This window comes from Arvicanthis niloticus, chromosome 14 (genome assembly GCF_011762505.2).
Source record: "Arvicanthis niloticus isolate mArvNil1 chromosome 14, mArvNil1.pat.X, whole genome shotgun sequence".
Lineage (NCBI taxonomy): Eukaryota > Metazoa > Chordata > Mammalia > Rodentia > Muridae > Arvicanthis > Arvicanthis niloticus.
Window position 1 is genome coordinate 63,798,449 of NC_047671.1, and position 24,329 is coordinate 63,822,777.

A 24,329-nucleotide genomic window follows, 5' to 3' on the forward strand; every position below is an offset into this window, starting at 1 on the left:
AGAAAAGGAAGATTCCTTTTTAAAAAAGATTTATTATTTATTATTGTGTCTCTGTATATGTGCATGCACACATGCATACAAGTGCCCAAAGAGGCCAGTAGGGACCTGTAGCTAGTGTTAAAGACCATTAGTTGTAAGGTCCTCTTCCAGCTTGAGTGTTGGAACTCAAACTCGGATCCTTTGAAAGAGCAGCAAGTGCTCTTCACAACCAAGCCATCTCCCCAGTGCTTGCCTTTTATTTTTAAGTTTTCAAATAAAATGGCAGTGGTGAGGCTAATGAGAGATCACTTGTAAATTTCTTATACCAAATATTTAGATCTGGAGAGACTACTAATCACAACCAAAAGCCATGTCATTTAAAGTTTGACAAAAAAAAAAAAAAAATAGATAATGGCAAATAGGTTCATTTTGTGTTTTGTATATTAAAGAGGATGTGTTTATCTGATAAAATATTCTGGGATGATCTTACCAACGCATTATGTTCTCTGTGCCAATTCTAACCTTTCTAAAACTTTATAGTTTTTTTGTGATAAAAAAATAAAAGTTTAACACTTAGTTTAACTAACCTTTCTAAAACTCAATATTTCTCCTGTGATAAAGGATAAAAGTTCAACACTTAGTTAAAATATAAAATACACATAATAAAAAATACCATTTTTGTGAGAACCATTTTATCATCTGATAGTCTGTGTTTTTCAATTGTATTAGTGATACTAGGACATATCCCACATACTTCTATTGTTATCAACACCTACACTAGAAATGCAAGACTCCACCACACTGTACCATAGACTAATTTTTCATTGCCCAGAGCAAGTGGCAGCAGAATGCGGAAGCCTGGCTTGTGCACACATGTCCATCATTAGCTCCACGTCTCCCCCAGTCTTTTCATTCCTGTGTTTTGAAGGGCTGGGAACTGGCCTTGTGCTTGGCTTTCTTTCAAAGTTTCAGCTGTAAAAATAATAAAGGTTATTAATGAAATGAAAATATCAGAACGTAGCATCATAAAGATTCCTCTAAAAGTACAGAGGCATACAAAGATATGGTGTGTTTGTGTGTGTGTGTGTGTGTGTGTGTGTGTGTGTGTTTTATGGATGCCCGAATGCTATGGCACATATATACTGGGCAGTTCTACTTTATGGAATTCCTTCTATTCTTCTCCCTCAAAGTGGGTTTTGCATACTGAACTAATGTCATCAGGCTTGTGTGGCAAGTACTTAGCCCACTGAGTTATCATTTCTACCTTTGTCATTGTTTTAATGTGACCTGCCAATTCAAACGACCTAAAATTTTGAAGAGACTAAGATTAACCATGCAGTTCTCTATAGAAATTTTAATTAAAACTGTAACAATAACATCATTCTGCAGATACACAAATGGAAAATAAATGTGTTTATAATACTGTGTAATCATAGTTAATAATATATTACTATGCTTACATATGCTACAGTTATATATAATAATATATAACTGTGCTGATGACATAGCTGTATTATAATACAAGTGGCAGTGAACACATATGCAGAACACATAGAAATGGAGGCTCTGCCAAATTAAAAGTCATTCTTAACATATTGCTTGGCAAGTGTTTGCAGAGCTGAAATGTGTAAATTAGAGACTCACTGGAGTCTGCTAGCCAAAAGTGAAAACCAAAGTGCCTTTCAGCTTGCTAATTAATGCTTATATGTCCAATGCAACTGCAGAAAATCTGCACCTCAGGTCCAATGGGAAAAGTGGTGGCATGGGCATTAAGGGAAGTGAGACCCACTGTATTCTGTTGCAATACAATAGGGAAAGTATCCAAAATACGTAAATCCCATAAAGCTAGGATACAATTATATCACTGAACTTCTACTGTTCTGATGACTATACTGTTTATACATTAGATGTAATTATAGAGTCTCCTAGTTCATGCCATCCAAGAAACCAGTGGATAGTACTAGTCTTCAGAACTGAGCTACTCATCCATGCCCAGATCAGCACAGCTCTTATAACCAAGTTTTAAGTATCTTTATATTCTAATAAAAATTCTGTGCGCTTGGATTCTGTTTTTTTGTTTGTAGTTTGTATTTTTAGAAATTGTTTTGGGAAAGCTAGTGGCCTGTGGTACACTGGAGAGTAAATACAGGCCACCAAAGAAGCAATAGAGGTGAGAGTGGAAGGGCCTATGGTTTCACAGCTTTCTCTACCACCTCTGTCTCCATGGCATTCTCCTCTGTCTACATCTCCATGGAATTCTCTACCACCTGCATCTCCATGGTGTTCTCTACCACCTCTGTCTTCATGGTGTTCTCTACTGTGTCCATCTCCATGGCTTCTCTATGCTTTTGCTCGTCTTTCACCTGCTCACTGAGTGCTTTACTTGTAAGTTATTTTGATCTAGCTATAAAGTAAGCATTGACTCTTTTACTCTACTCTATCCCAGAGTTATCTTCCTCAAAACAAATTCAGTAATGTTATTGAAGAAAGCCTTGCAAGGTTGAAGTGCAGAGTTCAGATCACAGAAACCTGTGTAAATCCATGCAGGTCTGGCAGCTGCCTGTAATCCCAGCAGGAGGATGGGATAAACAACCCCACTAGCCCTCGCCAAGCTAGACTACTTGAATCCATTCTAGGATCAACTATCTCAAATTTGAGACTTAATAGAGAAGATGTGTGTGTTCACGGGTGCTTGTACTGTGCTGTTGCATGCATGCACACAAAAAAAGAGAGAGAAGGGAGACAGAAAAAGATGGGGAAGGGAGAATTTCAAACATACAATTGACTAGGGTTCATTTTTAAAGATAAAACTGTAAGCAGGCTAGGACTGTATTTAGACCTTTTCTTTGCCTGAGAGATAGCATTCATTATCAAAGCAAGGAAAGTGTTTTTCTAAGGCCTGGAGTCAATTATAGCACAGTTTGAACTACTGTTATGTAGCAACAGTTGCCCAAATGGATTTTATCTGAAATAAACTGTGATACATTTTCTTACTTTACTTTATTTTGTTGGCATATTTACTACTGCAAATGGAGTGGTGTATGCATTCCGTTGGTTATGTGGGAAATGTACATTGTGATGGTAAATAAACAGAACCAAATCTTACAATCCTGGTGAAATGTTTTAAAACGCTGGTAGTTATCGTCAGTCTTCGACCACAAAGCATGGTCATATGTGAGCTGTGCGCATATGGGAGGAATGGGTGAGGGGCTGAATGTGTGTAGGAGCCACAGTACACTTGTGGAAGTCAGAGGACATTGGGTGTCCATGCTCACCTTCCATGTGTTTCAGACAGAACTGCTTTGGTTGCTATGTACACAGGTTAGCTGGCCAACAAGTGTCCAGGGATTCTTCTGTACCTAGCACTGAGCTCTCTTTAGGGACACTGGGATTACAGATGTGTGCGCTGTGGCTGCCTTTGTGGGATTCTAGGGAATTTACATGGTAAGCCCATGTCCCACAGCAAGACCTCCTGAGGATTTCTCAAGGTCCACACTGCCTGCTTGTGTGTATATATACATGTGCACATATGCATGTGTGTGTGTGTGATGTGTGTGTGTGTGTGTGTGTGTGTGTGTGTGTGTGTGTGTGGTATATGTGATAAAGCTTAAGGGATGATTTCAGAAGGTTCATATATGACCTGGCTCCATCTTAAGGCTTATGTTGAGGGAATACTCATGTATTTCCTCTTTGTTCTCTCAATCATCTATGCCCATGTTTTTTTTTTTTATTTTCTGGACTACATTATAAGCCAATAGGAAATGGAACCTAGGATATGACATTTTTAAGGTATAGAAGAGGAATTGATGTTTTAAACTACAACCAGTGACCTGTATGGAATCAAGGACAGTGCATTAGTAGTTTCCACAGTACTTGTTTTAGGATTTTTTTTGGTGAAAAAAGTCCAATAAGGGCTAGTGGCTCAAGCTTCTCAGAACACTGGAGAAGAGAATACCATTCTCCTAAATGAATAGTCCTGACATAACAGACTTAAAGAGAAGAACTCATGAGGGTTTAGGAAAAAGCTGTGTACTCTAAACCTTCACTTCTCATGTGTTCTAAAGGCCTGGTAACTTAATAGATCCACCATGATCCCAGGTTCTCTCTCTCTCTCTCTCTCTCTCTCTCTCTCTCTCCCCACATACTCTCAAAATACAAAATGAAACACTTCTTCACTTGCTTCTCATTGCAGAAAATACCAAAAGGACTGTTTTTCTTTTTTCATTTTTCTTTTCTTTTCTTTTCTTTTCTGACTTATTTATTTTGATTTATGTGAGTATACTGTAGATGTTGTCAGACACACCAGAAGAGGGCATCAGATCCCAATACAGATGGTTGTGAGCCACCATGTGGTTGCTTGGAATTGAACTCAGGACCCCAGGAAAAGCAGTCAGTGCTCTTAACCTCTGAGCCATCAGTCCAGCCCAGCACCTTTTTTTTTTTTTTTCTACAATTACAGGCAAATGGTATATGTAATATTTTTCTGGGGCAGAATTTCAGTCAAGTGATAATTTATTGGTCTACCCATCAATCTGTTCTGTGAAATGATTTGCAGAGAGCCTGTGTGCATATAGACAGCTAAGGAAATAGGTGTCAGGAGCCCAAAGGAACGCTGAGTCTCAGAAGACAAAATTGATAGATTAGATAGTTCTTATCAAGGTGATAGTCTTCTAACAATGTGATTAAAATCACAGGAAACCTGTAACAGCAACAACTCTGCTTCATCGGGGATGGGGGATGGGCTAAAACACTTGATCTTCCCTCTTAGTGTTAAGGATGATGTCTGTACTGATGTAATGTACTCTTTGCCTTCTCATATGTAATCCCTCTTTTGGAAAAGTATCCTTTCATGTGTCTTTTACAAAGTAAGTCTCCTGTGGCTAGATGTACTTTTCCTTATTAGTTTTGATAACTAAAGAGAACAATGGTGTTGAGCCTTTCATCTCAGAAGTCTCTAGATATAAGTAGATTGGATTAAACTATTCAAGTTCAATCATTAGGAACCTAGCATGCTGAGTTGTCTGTCCTATTTAATTCAACTGCTATCCACAACCTGTGATGACATCCACAATCAGCCAATTGTTAAGTATAAATGATATTAACTTGGCATGTTAAATATAAATGATATTAATTTCTCTCATTTGACTGGTAAATTCTTGCATAAGGAATAATTCTAGGGCTGAAGAGTTGTCCAGGTGAGCAACATAAGGACCCAAATTAGGACTTCAAACGAGGCTGCATCAAATAGTCACCTCAGCAGTGGAGTGTGAGGACAGGCAGATCCCTGGAACTCACTGGCCACACAGGCTCACTGAAACAGCCACACTCCAGTTCAGTATCAGTAGGAGTAAGGTGAAATACAATTGAGGAAGACCCCCACCACCCTACTCTGGCCTTCATATGTGTTTGTACAGGTGTGCATACATGGATGATAACATACATATATATTAAATACACACGGCACACACACATCGACAGACAAGCAATTCTGATCTTATCTGATGTAAAATCCACCAAGACCTGGTGTTCTGGTATTTTGTTGTTGTTGGTGGTGGTGGTGGTGATGGTGGTGATCAGAAATGACTAGTAACTGAATGTATTTTAAACAATTATTCTAGAATTTCCTCAAGAATTATAAACTTTGAGGGTGTTAATATCTGTCTACCCTTTGTCATAGCTGAATCCTGTCATCATTCAACCTAACATAATCAAAATTACTTGTAAATGTGCTTACTTACTCACCTTAATTCGCTGCATAAAATTCATGCCCACATCTTATAGTTCTTTTGTTAAGAAGTCCAGGATAAGTCTAGGAGTTGGTTAAGCTGCAATGAGGATGGTTTGGGAAAAAAACTCACTACTGAATTTATGTGACTTACAGGCAGAGTTTATTTCCTCTGGGTATAGGGCTGAGGCCCTTGTTTCCTTGATGGCTGTCAGTGGGATATCTGTCGATGCCTCAGGTTTACCTGAAGTGGTCTGAACGCAGTCCTCTTCATGCTTCATTGGTGGCCAAAACATTTATGCTTTAGATCCCTTGCTTCTCTGCACTAATCAAAGGAGAGCTATGTGGTAGTGTATTTGTGCTTTGTCCATTTGTTTTATGTTTTAATCCACTGTCTCCTTATGTAGGCTAGACTCATAATTCTTTTGACTTAGCCTTCTGAGTGCTGGGGTTACAGATGGAGATCCCCTTTCTTGGAATGCCTTTGTGAGTCTACATTCTCACATGATTAACTAAATCAGCTCACTTAAATAAACTCTCTATGTGGGATTAGCTGTGCCGCATAACAGCATTCTCAAGGGAGCCATTTGCAGGTCTGGAAATTAGACAAGAGGACTGTCACAGTCTCTATTTTGATGTATATGAAATCCAGGTTAAGAATGTGTAAGAATATAGAAAGAGCCTATAGGCAAAGTCATAGTTTAGTTCTCATATGGACACTAAGAGTGTGATATGAGCTCCTGATAGTCTATGTCTATAGTTACACACAACTTCTGAAAAAGCATTCAGGTAAAAATCATCTATATGTTGAGTAACTGTCTCTGTCTCAGAAGCACTCAAGTGTAAGTATTGGGAGGGAAGCTCTTTCATATATGTAACCTACTTTTTGGTCACTTTGTTCACCACACCAACAGATATCAAATTAGGACACCCAGAATCAAAGAATGCCATCAAGAAGATGGTGGGATGTCATGTAAAATCTCCTCCCTATGCAAAAGCTACTCTGTAAAAATGAATATTATGTCACTAAAATGTAGCAATCACTTGAGGATGACCACACAAACAACCCAATCAAAGCCAGTCAGAATATCTAAGAAAACAGATCATATATATAAAGTGAATTTTGAAGGGACACAAAGCTACATAAAGAAATACCTTTTACCTTTAGGCTTTCATGTTCTTTGAAGGTAAAAAGAAAAAACATAGTAAATGCTTCAAATGGGCTATTCAATTATGTACTACTCCATGGCCTTCGGATATGTTGTCTCATCAGCTATAACACACCCTAGGGTTTCAGTGTCACAGTCCATCATTAAGGGAATTCATGACAGAAGCTCAAGAACAGGGAGGAATACTGGCCACTGCCTCCTCACTCTTTTGCTTCTGCTCAGCTAGCTTTCTTCTTTAAGCTCTGGACACCATGGCTTCTGTTGACAAAGCCCATAGAGAACTAGGCCCTCATATATCAATCAGCCATCAGAATATATACTGCAAGCATGTCTATGGGCAATCTGATCAAAGAATCTCTGAACTGAGACTTCCTCAGATAACTCTTGAGCTGTGTCAATTTGACATCTGAAGCTAACTGAGACGTTAGATTTTCTCCAATGCCAAAGAAATATTTCACTAGAGTAAAATAAACTTGAAAGTTGATTTTTTGGATGTGGTGGTAGTAAAAAAGAATGACTATTTCATCAAATTAAGCAAAACAAACACAAAAATTGATAATCTATTGGAAAATCGATTGCAGAGTGTCTACAGAATCCATGAAAAGTTGATCACCTACTACTAACATGGAAAAATGATGACCAGAAAAACAATGAAAGCTTAGTAGCAACACTTTTTGTACTTTCTAAGAGTTAGAAAATACCAGGTTTCTTATACATTTCCTCTGTTTCCTATCTCCATTTCTTCCAAGGTAGAAAAAGACCTCCACTTCTCAACTAGGAGGGAAAGACTGCTCTGCAGCTTCCCCAGTGGCTTATTTATATACAAATATTTGGCTGTTATCATACACATGACAACACCGTACATCACTAACCAGTCTCATAGACCCAAAGACACTTGTCCTTAAGTCACCTGCAGATTCATGTTTTTTTTTCATGTGAAACTAATGGTATATATAAGCTATTTCCAGCTGTTGTATCTAGTGACTGTAGAGAGAAGACCCATTGTCCTGAAATTGGGTGATTTATTTTTTAGCTCATGAACAGTGGAAATATACAATATATAATTGATGAATAATTGATATATGATCTGGTCCGTTCAGGTCAGTCAACAGGGTCTAGCAAGAGAGAGTGGGGATGGAGGGGCAAGAGATGTGAAGAATGGACACAAGACAGAGAGTCTGATCAAGTCTTGTTTATTGAAAGGAAATCCTGGGTATTTATAGGCCTAAGCAGGGGAACACAGCTGAAGACACTTCACTACATGCCTTGATGCTGGGGGCACTAAACAACAAAACAAGATATGTGAGCAAAACAAGATGTTTATCAGAGTGTGCTTAGCTATTGAAAAACAAACCTCTTGTCAGGGTATATGGCTTGAGATAGCTGCAAAGATGATAGCCACTTTCTGCTAGGAGTTGGCTCCCAACAGATCCCCCTTTTTAATTTTTTCAAAAGGGAAAGCTGGGGAAACTATTGGAAACTGTGCCTGTCATAGGTCGGAACAAAAGACCCCAACCTCCCTTTCCCATCTTTGAATACTCAACAGCCATTAGGATGAGCTCCTGTCTTAGGATGGTGAGGCCTCCCATTAAGGGCAAGAGTCTTGGGTGCTCTCTTACCCATCATTGACTATCTGGCTTAGCATGTAAGTTAGGAATTAATCCTTGTAGTCTTGATGACAGAAGTTTTAGAGTCCCTTATTTCCAGCCTGTAATAACAGACCTGTATGGGTTTTATTTGAATAGCATCTATCTGTTGTCATACAAAAGCAATCAGTTTGTTGAACAGCATGGACCCAAGAGACAAGAGACTTAATAATGCCTGAATGGTCAGTATAAAAGCAACACTCTTTTTTAAGGGTAACACACAATTCCCTCTGTTGGAGGAGTAAAAGTATAGCACTATATCAGCTAAGGAGGATAATGAAATTTACAAATGTGATATAGCAGATTCCATTCTTTCTAAATGTAAATCTATAGAAGTACAGAACTGAGCATAGCTTTGATTTTAACAAAAAAAAAAAAGCGAGGAAATCTGTGGGACTATGAAAGGATAGCTTGGTTTCTGGGGGAGCACTGGCTAGAGATGGCTGGAGACCCAACAGGTATCCCTGTAAGGGACGGCACACATTCCGCCACACTCCCAGACTCCAGGCTTGAATCTGGCCCATTCCAGGTTCCAGTTAATGGGTCTTTCCAGAGGACTGTTGCAAAGTTCCTTGTGGTATCAGGATGCCAAACTCTATCTGCAGATTTTCTTCAGAATCCAAAGTTAAAAAATTTAAAATTTCTGGGGGATCCCTTGGTAGTGTACCATTCCCCATTTTTAATTTTTTCAAATTTATTTTTCACTAGCAACTGAGCAGCTTGTAATTTTTCAGTGGTTAGGGACCACTGATCCACCCAGATGGGTGTGTCTTCTTCCAGGTGATGAGATCTACACAACATTCTAGGGGTGCAGCTGAATCAATAGCCCCCAGCAAAAATACCACAAGCTGCTTCTTTCAATGTGTCCATGGGCCTCAATAGAATGAGTAATCCCATCTTTACTTTTTCCTAATCTAGTCCCTGGGAAAAATCCAGAGTTTATCATTTGAGCTGTGATTACTTCATTAGAGCTGCACATAATCAATCATAACTGGGATAACAGATCTCAGACCCAGAGATTAATGGGAAGGCCTGGGATGACATTGGGTTGTATATTTCCTGTATTTCCTTCTTTATCTTTCTATGTCAGCACCTTAGAGCTGTGTTGTGGGTTTTATCTTTGGCCACTACCCCTTAGATTGGTGAAGGTTGGGGTCAGAGGCCAGGTGGCAGGTTAATCACTTTGTTTGATGATTGTCACATCAGCCTCTGTATCAACCAAGCTTTGGAATGCCTTTCCATCAAGCCATATTATCATCATAGGTTTTTGTTTAACTATAGGCTGTACCCATTATGCATCAGAGGAACCAAAACCTTGATCCCCTCTCTTAGCACTCTTACATTTGTGATTAGTAGGAAACAATGGAAGTAACAATAGTTGAGCTATCCTCCTTCTTATAGAAATGGTGACTATATTCTGTATTGCCTTGGCCATTACCTTAATCTCACCTTGATAATCATTGTCTATAACTCCAGAAAAAAAATCTGTAGTTCCTGCATAGTAGCACTGCTTCTTCCCACTATCAGGCCAAACACATATGGATAGAGTGGTCCAAACACTCCGCAGGTAAGGCCTGAGGTCCCATTTCTGGGGTTAACACTACGTGGGTGGCAGAATTGAGGTCCAGTCCTGCACTTCCTGGTGTTGCTTGACTAAGTTTTGAAAGAGGTTGTTGTTGTTTGCTGGTATGAAACTGACTGCCCCATAAGCCTGTTTTGGCTTGTGTTGGCTCGGAATCTGGGGATGGCCCCTGTTCCCGTTTCCCTGATTATGGGAAAGGATATTTCCTTGTGCATCTGTCTTGGACCTACATTCACTGGCCCAATGCCTTCCATGTTTGCAATGTGGGCATAGCCCAGGCTGTTTTCCTGGCTCTTTCTGGGTTAACTCATATTTTGCTTTGCAATATTTTGCAAAGTGTCCAGGCTTGCCACATTTAAAACAGGCCTTTTCGTCTCTGCTTGCCAGGAAATCTCTTACTGATTGTCCTTGCATGGCAGCCACCATAGCTAAGCCTTGTTGGTAGGAAGGCTGTATGTGAGAACAGAGTCTGATATACCCCATAAGGTCTGTCTTCTTTCTGTAGGGTCTAATGGCTGCTTGGCAGGCAGGATTGGCATTTTCATATGCAAGTTGTTTCACATAATTTACACCTGCCTCTGCATTACCAAAAATCCTCCCTGCTGTTGTCATTAATCAATGAACAAAATCAGAAAATTGTTCATTAGGCCCTTGTCTGACTGCTATCAAAGATGCACCAGGGTCTCCCTTTGCTGGGAGTTTATGCCAAGCTTTCATGGCTGCATTTGGAATTTGAGTGAATAAGCCTGGGTCATATTGCATCTGGTTATTACTAGAAGCAAATTGCCCTTTTCCCACTAAGACATCAAAGAGCCAACCATTGCCTGCCTGAATATTTCTCCTAGCTGTCTCTTTACAATTCTCATGATACTCTGATTTCAAAATAAGATGGTCTCCACCACTAAAAACTGCTCTTACTAAAGTATTCCAATTGCCAGGAGTCAGCCACTCTGTGGCTGATTCTAAGACTACAAGAGTAAAAGGAGCAGTGGCATCATATTGTGACATTGTATTTTTTAATTCTTTAATGATTTGAAAATTAAACCCTGTATGATGTCTCCAAGCAGCCCTTTGAGTGTCTCTGGTCTCTGATACAGGGAAAGCCTCAGCCTCTCCCTCCTCTGGCTGATCTGTGGCTAAACTAAAGCTAGAAGATAGGGGCTATCTTTGGAATCTGGGTTGAGAAACACAAGGACCCGGGGGATTTTTCTTGCTCTCTTGAGACCTCTTCCCTGTCTTTAATTTTTGTAGCTGATTAATTAAGTCCTGATACTCTTTTTCTAACTCTATTGTTTAAGGAGATAAATTTTGTCCTGTAGCTCCTTTCTGGGATCTACAACCACCATCCCCATAGCAGGAGCATCTGAAGGCAGAGGCACCTAGGGAGGGGGTCTTTGTGAAGAGGCCATTCAGGGTCATAATATTTGTCTGCCTGTTTTTCTAGGCAGGCACAATCTGGCTTTGACAAATCATCAACCTTTGGTCATATTTTGGATTCTAATTTTGGATATGTCTTTTTCTTTTGAACATGAAACACAGCATTTAAACAATGAAAAAAGCAGATAATTGATATACGTGAACAGCAAACAACAAAACCAAACCAGAGTTGAGTTCAGGCTGATTTATTTCTTGCCCTATTTTCATTATTATGACTTATCTTTCTCTATGTGGCAGATTCCCGCAGTGATCACCTTTGTTTCACTTCTGAATTTTCAGTCAACCCTTCTTCCAATAATGTCTCTCACTGGGTCTCTCGTTCTTGCTGCCTCTCATTGAGCACCAGTGTGATCCAGTTCCTTCGGGTCAGTCAACAGGGTCTAGCAAGGGAGAGAGTGGGGATGGAGGGGCAAGAGATGCAAAGAATGGAGACAAGACAGAGAGTCTGATCAAGTCTTGTTTATTGAAAGGAAATCCTGGGTTTTAATAGGCCCAAGCAGGGGAGCACAACTGAAGACACATTACCACGTGCCTTGCAGTTGTGAACACTAAACAACAAAACAAGATATGTGAGCAAAACAAAATGTTTATCAGGGTGTGCTCAGCTGTTGTGGGCTGTTGAAAAACAAATCTCTTGTCAGGGTATATGGCCTGAGATGGCTGGCAAAGATGATAGCTGCTTACTGCTAGGAGTCAGCTCCCGACAGATATGCTTACTAACTAATTTATATGCACCAGTGAGGGAGAAATTAAGGATAAGAGGGAAACATTTGACGTAATCAAAGATATCCAGATACAGGTTGTAACCCAAGATTTTAATCTAGATTCCAGTCACAAATTGTACTGGTGATGAACAAACGTAACTGTGCATCTCACAATTTCATTTCTTCTTGCAGATATTAAGCTACTCTGGAACTTTCTGGGTGTGTGTCTTAGACTAAGGTCTTTTCTTTGCCAGAAAGAAATGTGTTGAAAGCATCTTCCCTTTTGCATAGCAGTACAAGGAATGATTCAGGTATTTTCTGAGGACACACTTCCTAACCTGTTTTGCTGTTTGATTTATGTGGAGGATCATTCCAGGTTTCCTACAAAACCCATATTTTATCCAAAGAGCCAGGGTTGCCTTTTTCAGTTTACTTCATGTGCTCACTCTCCCATGACGTGCCTGGGAGATTCTGTGATGTAGATAGCCACCACAGCTGTGCTCACAAGTATTGAAGAGAAGCTAGCCAAGATCCTATCCATTTGTTTCATACATAAATCTATCACAGCTTGGTTGTTTTATATTTTTTATTCCTTTTCAGTTCTTGAGACTAAAGGATTTTCTGACTTATTATTCACAGTAAAACATATATGACATACACACACTCAAAACCTTAATTTCTTGATAGGCTAAGTGCCAATGTAGAAAAGCCTCCTTTTGGATCACATTCATTTTAGCTTCAAGTAGAACATATCTTTTGGATATTAGCCCAAATGCTCATAATATCCAAGATCCAATTCACAGACCACATGAAGGTCATGAACAAGGAAGACCAAAGAGTGTGGGTGTTTTGGCCCTTTTTACGAGTAACAAAATACTCATAGGAGCAAATATGGAGACAAAGAGTGTGACAGAAACTGAAGGAGGGGCCGTCCAGAGACTGCTCCACCTGGGTATCCATCCCTTGTACAGTCCCACCCACACTTGCATTATTGCTTTCTCTTATCTATGATGTTGTTTAATCTACTTGTCTAAACTTTTTTTTTTGAGTCTTTATCTGCATGTGTGATGTTACTTTTGTGTAAAACACTAGGCTAGGTTCTGCAGAGGAACACAAAGACATCTGAAAGGAACGCAATCTTCACAAGCCCCCTCAAGATCAAGTTCTCAGCACATAAAAGGTTTCCCCCAGAGAGACAAAGAATTATGAGGACAGAAAATAAGAGACAAAGATAGGATAAAGAGGACTGGGGAGAAGGTAAAAGCAATACAGGATAGCAGAGAGAATATGTATCCTGGAGAAACAAAGGACTGCCTCTGGATAGCAAGGGGACAAACAAAACCCATAGACAAAGGACAGTTTGTAAAGGGAAAGGGGAAGTCCAATGCTAAGATGAGTTGGTTTGTTTGGATTGGGCATGTTAATTATGGTTCATAAAAGGGGACTTTTTGACTGCTAGATTTTAATCTTCCAGAGCTGGACCTTGGTAGTCAACCTTGGGAAAAGGAAATGGCCAAGTATAAGAATAGATCTTGTTGACTAGCTTTAGGAATGCAATCTACCAGTTTCTAGCAAAGCAGAGGGAATGGAGAAGCAAGAGCAAGACTTTCCAGAGCCATGTTTGCTATGCTCTGGTCTACTTGAACCCATTTATATAAGATGTAAAATGCCATGGTCTGTTGAAATGGTTCAGTGGCTAATGTGCTGACTTAAGTTGTACCAAGCAATCATGAGAACCTGAATTCAGATCCTCAGAGTATGCATAAGTACTGGTAAACCTATAATTTCAGCCTCAGTATGTAGGTACAAGGCAAGCCAGACGAGCCATATAGAGGAACCCTGAGTGTGATTGAGAAATTCTGCCTATGTAAATAAGTTGGAAGCACAGAATGGCTGGTTCCTATCAGCTCTGGCTATCCAAATGAACACAGACAAAAACATACGCATACATACATGCATCACACACATATGCACACATACACACCTACATGCACATACAATGAATCAAATAAACCCACACACGTGAAATTAGAGAAAGGAAAAAAGTTGTAAAATGCTTAGTTTATGGAAATTTAAACTAATACACATTTTGTAAATCATGGCTAGAAAAGTCTTGCAAGACAGGGAAATAAATCAACTGCCATTGATGTATGCCAAATCAGCACTGGGGAAAAGGACTTGAAAATTGGCAATGGTGACAAAATTGATTATTTAGGCACATTAGTACAATTTAAGACAAATTAAGTTGCAGGTTAACTAACTCAAGAGAACCTGATCTTGAGTGTGTAGATGAATCAGTGTGTGTGTGTGTGTGTGTGTGTGTGTGTGTGTGGTATGTGAAAATGACTTTATCAAATCATATTGAAAATATTAAAATGGTATATACATCATATTCCATCAGATACGCAATTCTGTAATATACTAAACAAGGTAACAAGTGAACATCAAAGTATATTTTGAAGTTTAGAAAATAAGCCACTGAAATTTATTATAGTAATGTTCATTTATAAGATTAAATCATCTTAAAATCACTGAATAGTTTTGTCATGCTTCATTTGATAGTTGTTTAGTGGCCACAGAGATAAACGGCCTCTCCTACGACTAGAATAATGTTCTCCAAGTTCCTTGCTTGGGAGACTTATTAAATTATTAAGGAAACAAGAATCCATAGCAAAGTACCAAAGTTCTTTGAAGTCCACAGCCGTTGTTGTATTATGTAGAAACTTCTAGTTCTTTGCTTGTTTCTGGAGATGCTTATGAGATATGTAAATTGAATAACTTCAAACATTAGCGTTATGTATAGTCATGAATCATTTTTTTCTTCAAACTCTCCCTCTTATACTAGGTTGTCCCTAACAACTTGATGCCATTGTGTTTGTTCTACTGATTTAAGTTGTACCTAAGTAATCATAGTCATAACTTCCAGCATATGAAATATGAAGAAGCAGGGATACTTGGGCTTTGCCGTCATCTGAACATTAACTTTATATTTATTGCACCTTACATAAAATTCTCAAAAACTTGATACTGTTTTCACTTGATAGTATTGCTTTAGCCTAATATCAGAAACATTTTATATGATTTATATTCAAATTTACTAGATCCAATAAAATATGCTGTCCACTATGATTCTTTAATAGAAGTTTATTTATTTTCAGAATTTATTTGTATTCCTTACACACACACACACACACACGCCACATATATAAGCAGTGCCTACAGAAGTCAGAACAGTTTATCATATACCCTTAAGGTTGCAGAAATTTATGAGCTACCATGTCAGTCTTTTAGATATGCTGAAGGAGCAGCAAGTGCTCATACCCACTGTGGCACTTATCTCGCCCCTGATTGAACATGTAATACAAAATAAATGATCAAGATTACCTTTTGTTGATAAATAAAAATTAGCTTTATTGTTTGATCATTGTGTTGGATTTTAGTTACATACCATTCTCTATATTACCTTCTTAAATTAAATCTAATTTTAAGAATGAATTAAAAACTAACAAAAAAAAACAGGACAAGGCTACCCTTCCATAGTATTAGTTCAGTAAAAAACAAAAAACTGAAAGCATTACTTTCTTACCCTCAGTAAAATCAATTCTATGATTTAAAACCAATGTTTTATGCCCTTTCCAGTGTTTGTCAGACTTGCTTTTATTTACCACAGTAAATTTGTCCTTGGTGTGAATATTTTGATCTCAAGCCTCTGCTTCTTTTTCCTGTAAAGACTCAAGGTTTTATTTTCAAATAGTATACAATCTGAAGAATGTTGTGCAATGCAAACAAACTGTGTATTTTAAAAAATTAATTAATTTGAAACAAGGTTTCATTTTATGGCCAGGTTTCAAACCCATTATCCCCTTGCCTTAGCTTGTTAGATGCTAGGGATTTAACATTTTAAACTATTTTAATAGATTTTTTTTCCTGCCTTGGGAACCCAGACCTCAGGAGTCAGGCTTTAAATTCTTGTTTAAGATAGAAGAAAGAACAACCTGTTTCCTGCTATAGAGCAGGGAGTAGAGGGAGATCTGGTCCCATCATGCATACACATATGTTTAAATTTTGCCAGAGACACTGAGCTTACAGAAGACATCAACAGATTTTAAGGACTTGTGAACCTGAACTCACTTTGCTGACTTTGAAAGAACTTTGAAACTTCTTTTTTCTTTTCTTTCTTTTTTTTTGGTTATTTTGTTTTTGTTTTGGTTTTTTTGTTTTGTTTTGTTTTTTTGTTTTTCGAGACAGGGTTTCTCTGTGTAGCTCTGGCTGTCCTGGAACTCACTCTGTAGACCAGGCTGGCCTCGAACTCAGAAATCTGCCTGCCTCTGTCTCCCAAGTGCTGGGATTACAGGCATGTGCCACCACTGCCCGGCTGAAACTTCCTTTTTCTTATGTGTATAAGTCACATGGTTATATACATTTATATTGTGGTTTCAATGTTTGTTTTATAATAAGACACATTAAAATATGAAAGATGCATCAAAGAACTTATCCTTAGTGAACAATTATAGTACATTTTGGGGTAAAAGCAACAAAAAAAACCCCAAATGTTTAGAGCTATAAACATCTGACAGATTTTAAGAGTCAGCTTCCAATGATAGATCTTCAAAGTAATGATGCAGTAGTTTTTCCAATTTGTCTTCTCAAAACAGCGGGCCCAAAGAGCATGATAAAGGTCTATGGAGAGTGGTTAAAGTCAAATAGTTAGATGCTTAAGCACTGTTTACACACACACACACACACACACACACACACACACACAGAGAGAGAGAGAGAGAGAGAGAGAGAGAGAGAGAGAGACAGAGACAGAGACAGAGACAGAGACAGAGAGAGAGAGGAGTGAGCTAACAAGGAAGAAAAAGAGAGAGAATGCACATTCATATTCATTCTCAAATACGTACAGTAACACATATACACTATAGACAATTATAAAGTTTAGTCGGCTTCATAGAGAGAAAGCTGCCTGTTAAATTTGGTTGCTATTAAAATTACTTCCGTGCAAAACAGTGATGAGAGGGTTCAAAGCAGTCATAGTGCTCCTAGATCCTCACGAGCTGATGGTTGGAATGGGGAATCAAGGAGGCGAATGAGATCGGTAGCTTTTCCCTTGGTACCACTACCTTCTCTACAAGACCTAGGACAGAGATAACAGAGATGTAAGTCTCCACTACACTGATGCCACTCTCAATCTCATCTAAGGATACATTAAATCCAAATAGTCTCTGCTCTCTCCACGGCAGGGATTCCACACTATTGTGTCCCCACATTCCACACTCTCATCTGTTGCTAGGTATCCTGGGTGCCTCTGTTCACACAAGCTCTAAGTACTGTTTTTCCTTCAGACTTAATACGGAGCTTTGGTTTAGATATTGTGGTACCCAGGTTGAATCCTTGAGAGAAGACCCATCAACCTGAGAGCGAGGACCTGAAGCCCCTCCCCTCAGCACACACACTACAAATAGAAACACTCTTCTTTCAGTGCAGCATCCTGTAAGCTACATACGAGCAGCCAAGGTTGATGGAGCCAACTGCACTGGGTAAGAAGGCAGACGACTCCTTGAGAACAGTGAATTGATGTGAGTTGATTATGATAAACCGGAGAATATAAATTTGCTAATGTGGTTGAATGAAGCAAGACAATAAAAATTGTTAATTTAGCCTCTAAGGTTTAATCAGTGCTCTACATTATTTAAACGGAAGTACCTAAATTTTGTTTCAAGTTTAATTTTTTAAAAACTTTAGCATGAGACGTTACCGTTAACCATTTAAACTACAAGGTATGTATGTCTAATAAAAATATATGTAATTTACTGACTTGTGCTATAAAACACATTGATTTACCTAGAAATCAAATATGTAAAGCTATTGAGTTTGGTTACCTTGGTAACATCTGGAGTGAAGTACTTCATCTAAAAATATTTCTCACATTGCTTATATTTTTTCATGGAAATTATAATTAAATGATATTTGTAAGATTCCTCTAATGGTAATTTTCATCCAACCTAATATAGAAATAAGTTTATCTCTGTACTACCTATATACCATGATTTCAGATTAAAGAAAAACATAGTAGGTTTATTTTTTAACTAGAAAATAAATTGGATTTGCTTTGTGCTAGCAATTGATTTCATTTAAAATGTAATACAAATTTAGTTTATTTATTCTATATTGGTAAAGCTTTCTTACCAAAAAACCAGAATGTTTCATACATACATACATACATACATACATACATACATTCATACATATGTGGAATACTAGTGAACTAAAATTAGATTAGGTGTCATCAGTGAAATTTTTATATTTAAATACATCCATTGTGTTTGTTATGCGCTCCTCGAATAAACCAACAACAAAAAATAATCCATTGTGTTTTAGCACAAATGCTTCAATTAGAATAAAATAATACACACATTTTTCTAGATTACTTTTATAGATCATTCCTTTTAATTCTGTATTTAAAAATACTACATATTTTATTGATAAAAGGTTGATTTTGTTTTCTTGAAGAAATGACTGTGGAAACTGACATTATATTGTTTGTGAACTGTCTTTTGAGAATTCCTGTGTACATGTGCTCTGCACACAACTGGATTTAATTGGAAATATAAAGTGTATGATGCAGTATAATTTGCCATTTGAATGTGTTTTAAATTATTGTTTGAATCTTTTTATTTAAATTCATGTGAGTGCCTTTATTTCCCTTCCATCCTGGTATGCTGGTGTCCATCTGACTTCTGGCTGTCCCATTTCTCCTCTCCACTGTTCTGTTCCTCTCACTGCCCATCCTCGCCTTCAGAGATAACAATATTGATGGCTTCTGGTTCTGTTAACTGATCCCCCTTCAACTTTCATTTTAGCCCATTAATTCTCCTCTACTCATAAAAGTCAGCGTAATGTCTTTATAATAAAATTTTAGAGTCTGGTGTGTTCCTTTAATCTAGCTAGGCTAGAAACAGGATGCCAACTTTGAGGCAAGCCTGAGCTATGTGGAAAGATACCATCTCATAAAGCTAAACAACTTCCAAAAATATTTTACCTTGTTTACTCCAGGTGACTGCCCAACCCTCTACAGATACGTCACTTCCTGTTCTATTACTCTCTTCTGTCTTTTCCCATTCTCTTTTGTATGCTCATCATAATCTCTGTCCATCACTTTGCTCATGCCGATTGGCCTGCTGGGAAAAGTCCCAGCATCTTCCTTCACTTGGCAGATGTTTCCTGCTATTGGGAGTTCAATCATGTCACCATACTACCAGAAGTTTGGCTTCTTGTCCTTGATAGCAACTGTATTTCTCTGTATTATGCTTAATTTTCTCTCTTTAATTATTTGTGAACTCAATCAAAGCAAAATGTATACACACACACACACACACACACACATATATATATATATATACATATATATATTGGATTCAGGGTAGGCCTAAAAGTTATCTGTAGGGTAAGTAAACACAAAGACCCATTTTAGAGTTTCAGTGTGTATTACTATGAATGCAATTTAAAATATTAACTATTCCACTATACCCCACAAAACAATGCATATTTCATAATAACCAGAAGTGTGTAAAAATCATACTGAATTTTATTTCTCTCATTCATTTGTATTCCTGTGGTTACAAGTTAATAAAACTCTTTTAGAGAAACAGCTTTTCAGATCTATTCCCTATGAGTCCATGGTAAATTTGACATAAGAAAAATATAACATATTGTTGTATGTAAATTTTATCTATGTATCTTTTTTTATATATACTGAAACAAAATCATTCACTTTAGCCAGACTTTCCTATTCAATGTTTAATGAACTGCATTTCCCTAAATATTAGAATAAAATATGACTAACTATATAAGTATTATATATATATATATATATGTGTGTATGTATACATATACATATATATACACATATATAATGTTCATCCTGATCATATATAATATATTATAATAATAATATTATTATATAATATTTTAAACTATTTCACTAACACTTAACTATTTTTATAAATTTTTGCCATTTCTCAATATTTTTTGCTATTCATATCAACCCTGGTAGAATTGTATTTTTAGCTTCCCAGAACTATACACAAAGATTAACAGATTAAATTATCTGCACATAAAACTCCCTCAATTATAATGTTTGGAACAAAGATTATGAGTGGTTTTAATATACTTTACATAAATACTTAATACTCATCAAGGATGTAGCAATGTACATACCTGGATAGGAACTGCCATTTATGAATGAATTGTCCCAAGTCTGAAAATTCTTTTTTTAATTATTAATCATTCTATTCATTTACATTTCAAATAATATTCCCCTTCCCAGTTATCCCCTCCACAAACCTCCATATAATCTCCTTCTCCCCCTCCCCTTTGCCTCTTTGAGGGTGCTCCTCCCCCCATTTACCCACCCCTGGCTCACTGCTCCAGCATCCCCCTATGCTGGGATATCAAACCCTCACAGGACCAAGGGCTTCCTTTCCCATTAATGTTAGATAAGGCTATCTTCTGCTACATATGTATCTGGAGCCATAGAACCCTCCATGTATACTCTGGTTGCTGGCTTAGTCTCTGGGAGCTCTGGGTGATCCGATTAGTTAATATTGTTCTTCCTATGGGGCTGCAATCCCCTTCAGCTCCTTCAGCCCTTCCCCTAGCTCTTCCACTGGGGACACTATACTCAGTCCAATGGTTGGCTGAAAGTACCTGCATGTGCATTGGTCAGGTGCTAGTAGAACTTCTCAGGGAACAACCATACTAGTCCTGCTGGTATAGAGTGGGGGTTTGGTGTCTGCAGATGGGATCAATCCCTAGGTGAGGTGGTCTCAGGATGGCCTTTCCTTCAGTCTCTGTTCCATTTTGTGTCCTTGTCTTTTCTATGGACAGGAACATTTCTGAACATTCTTAATAGAAGAATTGTATCAATCTGCAAAGCAATTGGTAATTAACTTATTCACTTTGTTAGATTGACTTTTCTTTGAGATTGCTTTGGATATAAACTATTTTCTTTTCTTATTTGATATCATGTTTGTGCTTTAGTGTGTTTACTAGATTAAAAAATAACAATTGCTGCTTCAAAACAAGGTTGCCACTTAGTTAAATTTCATATATGAATAAAATCAGAGGCACATTGCTTCACATCTTTCAGGACTTAGTCAACACTAGTTGTAGATGATCTGCATATTACTTAAACTATCAATCTTTCTCCCTAACAGATGACTCTGCTGCGGAGAGCTCTAATGGCAATGAGACTCTGGGGCACAGCTCAGTTGCTTCAGGGGGAGCACATGGCAGGGAGCCTGGGGACTCCAGCAGTGATGGGAAAACTGGGCTGGAGCAGGAAGAGCAGCCACTGAACCTGAGTGACAGCCCCCGCTCTGCACAGCTGACTTCAGAATACAGGATAGATGACCAAGGCAGTGATGGGAAAAGCAAGTATAAGAATCTTCTAATCTCTGACCTCAAGATGGAACGAGAAGCGAGAGAAAATGGAAGCAAGGTAAGGTTTCACTACATTGCCAAATGGGTGTTAGGTTGGGCACAAAGATCAAGGTGGTCACACATATACATTACTAATAAAATTATAATCATGTATTGTGTATGTTCACAAAATGTATGTCAGGGATAATAGAGCCAAGTGAAATATGTCTCAGAGTTGTGGGTATTATTTAATACGGAGAAATGTTTGATTTAATGAATTTCATTTCTATAATTTACTTATGGATCAGTTCCCTGGGAATTTTCCAAGTGCAAATGTGAAAGGTTTGGTATCAGTTCACAATTTTGAACAATAAAAGGATCACTCTCTCATTTCTCTAGATTGAATAGGCAGGTAGCCAGTAAAGTTTCAATTAAAGTCTTCCGTTTGCTTTGGAGACCTGGGGCTTCATCACTAATTGGCTTTAGGGATGCCAGAGAACTGTGAAATGTCCAAGTAAGAATTTGTAGATTAATAAATATAGACAGAGAATGGTGAGCTGTCAGTGTCTAAGGAGGAATTTGTAAATTAAATATGTGCAGAAAGACATTACCTATTTTAGATATATTATCTAGATTCAATAAATTAAACTAAATCATAACCTCTCCATTCTAAATTGTTTTATTTAAAAATTTTAATTTTTTTTTACCAGTTTAAAAGTATCCACATTGGTAATTTTGCTATGCTTATTCAAAAGAATTATTTTATTCTTTTGATTATTGTCACCTTGTTAGCATCTTAGTCAAGCTCATCAAATTGTGCTGCTGAGGTCTACCCATCTGATATGAGATGATATCAGAAACTGTATTTTTTGAAGGCACTGTACTTGGACAGATCTGAGAATATTATGGCATTATTCATTTTGATGCCCTTGATTCATCCAGACCTTTAACATCTAGTTACAGACCTAGCTTTTGACATAGATTATATAAGCAAAGTGTCTCAGCATAAATTAATGTCTTGATTTGCAAAGGTCCCCTGCTTCTGAAATTGGCTCTGTTTAAATCTCCTCCTTGCCTGAGGGTGTGCTGTTTTACTCTCTTTTAGGCAAGTCACTTGACATTATAGGACACTTAAGCTCGTCTGCCTGAGAGACGATGTACCACATTTGCTCTGGTAAATGCAAAAATACATTCTTCATTGGTTCAAAGTTAGATCACTTCATGTAAGAGATATTCTACTTGCTAACATGATTTGAAGCACTGGATACATTTTATAGAATAGAACAATAATTTTTTTTTGTTCCATTCCACAATATCTTGCCTTCAAAAGCCTGGATAACCACAAAACATATTAACACAAATAGTGCAGCTTACGTGATCTTATAATGGAATTTGGGTTCTAGGTATCCATAAGCTTTAGGGATCTGTGTCTCAGTTCCATTAACTATTTTAGAACTACAACCATCATCGTGATGTTAAAATTTTTTAAATTCAATGTTAAGCTTTTTAAAAGCATCTTTGTTGATCTAATAAAGATGTCACCATGAGGATAATCAGTGGTAGAGCTTTCTCTGCCTGTTCCAACACTGTCTGAAATTAATTTTTAAATCTTATTTTCATGTCAGTTATTTGCAGCTCTTGGGGAATGGTTCTGATCTTCTTTAGGATTGTGGGATCTTTATATTTTAAACATAACAGGACATCCATACCTGATTCTTGAAATAGCAAACCACCATTGGTAATCTTGACACCCTGACCCTCAATCATGGTCTGACATTTTTTGTTTATAAAATGCCTTTTGTCATGATCCATGTCATAGAATTTGGATAGTATTTGATATTGAACTATTTTTATTTGGTATCATGCTTATGCTTTAGTTGTTTACTAGATTAAAAAATAACAATTGTTGGTTCAAAACAAGGTTTTAGCTTGAATTTTCTGAACGCAACATCATTTTTTTAGGTGAGCAAAAGCTCAGTTCAAAGCAGAACCTGTGAGGGTAGTGTGTCCAGTACTGGTTCTTTAACTTCCTGTAAATTCTGTTTTTCTGATTTTTCTTACATTGACCATAACTGGTACATTCACATCTTACCAACATTTCTTGGAACCAATGCTCTTCTTGGCTCCTATTTTTTTTTTTTTTTTTTTTTTTTGGTTTCTGATTTAGGCACTTGTTCTTGCCAACTCCCTTTGTCCTATTTAGAGATCCAAAGAGCAAACTCTTTTTATGTGGTATAGGTTTATTGAATCTTGTATCTAGAATTATCTTTGGTTTAGTCTTTTCTTATTTTTCCTTCTTAGTCATTGTTACATGAGAAATTGTGTTAATTAAAGCATATTTGTAATATTAGGTACTGGATTTTTTTTGGAAGGTAGCACGTATGTAAGACTTTTACTCTACTTACTTACTTACTTACTTACTTTACTTACTCACTCACTTACTTACTTACTCCCTTCAATTTACTGCAGTCTGTATGTGGAAATACAGAATGAAGGCACAATGTTGAAATCACTCAGGAGAATGAGGCAGGAGCATCATGAGGTTCAGGTTAGTTTGGGCTACATAGTAAGACCTAGTCTCAAAAGGCCAGAGACAAGATAAATAAATAAAACCATAAACTATCATATTAGACATCTCAAATTTATACAATTATAACAATTGGT

The 24,329-nt window shown here is 37.5% G+C and overlaps 1 protein-coding gene across 7 annotated transcripts in view; it reads left to right on the forward strand.

Moving 5' to 3' along the window:
* Nol4 (nucleolar protein 4) overlaps positions 1-24,329 on the forward strand; it is a 337,582-nt gene that overhangs the window by 182,996 nt on the left and 130,257 nt on the right. For all 7 annotated transcript variants that reach the window (XM_076912936.1, XM_034518207.2, XM_034518208.2 and 4 more), the window contains one exon: positions 21,461-21,744. In XM_076912936.1, coding sequence (XP_076769051.1) covers positions 21,461-21,744 — 284 coding nt within the window. The remainder of the gene's footprint in view (positions 1-21,460; positions 21,745-24,329) is intronic.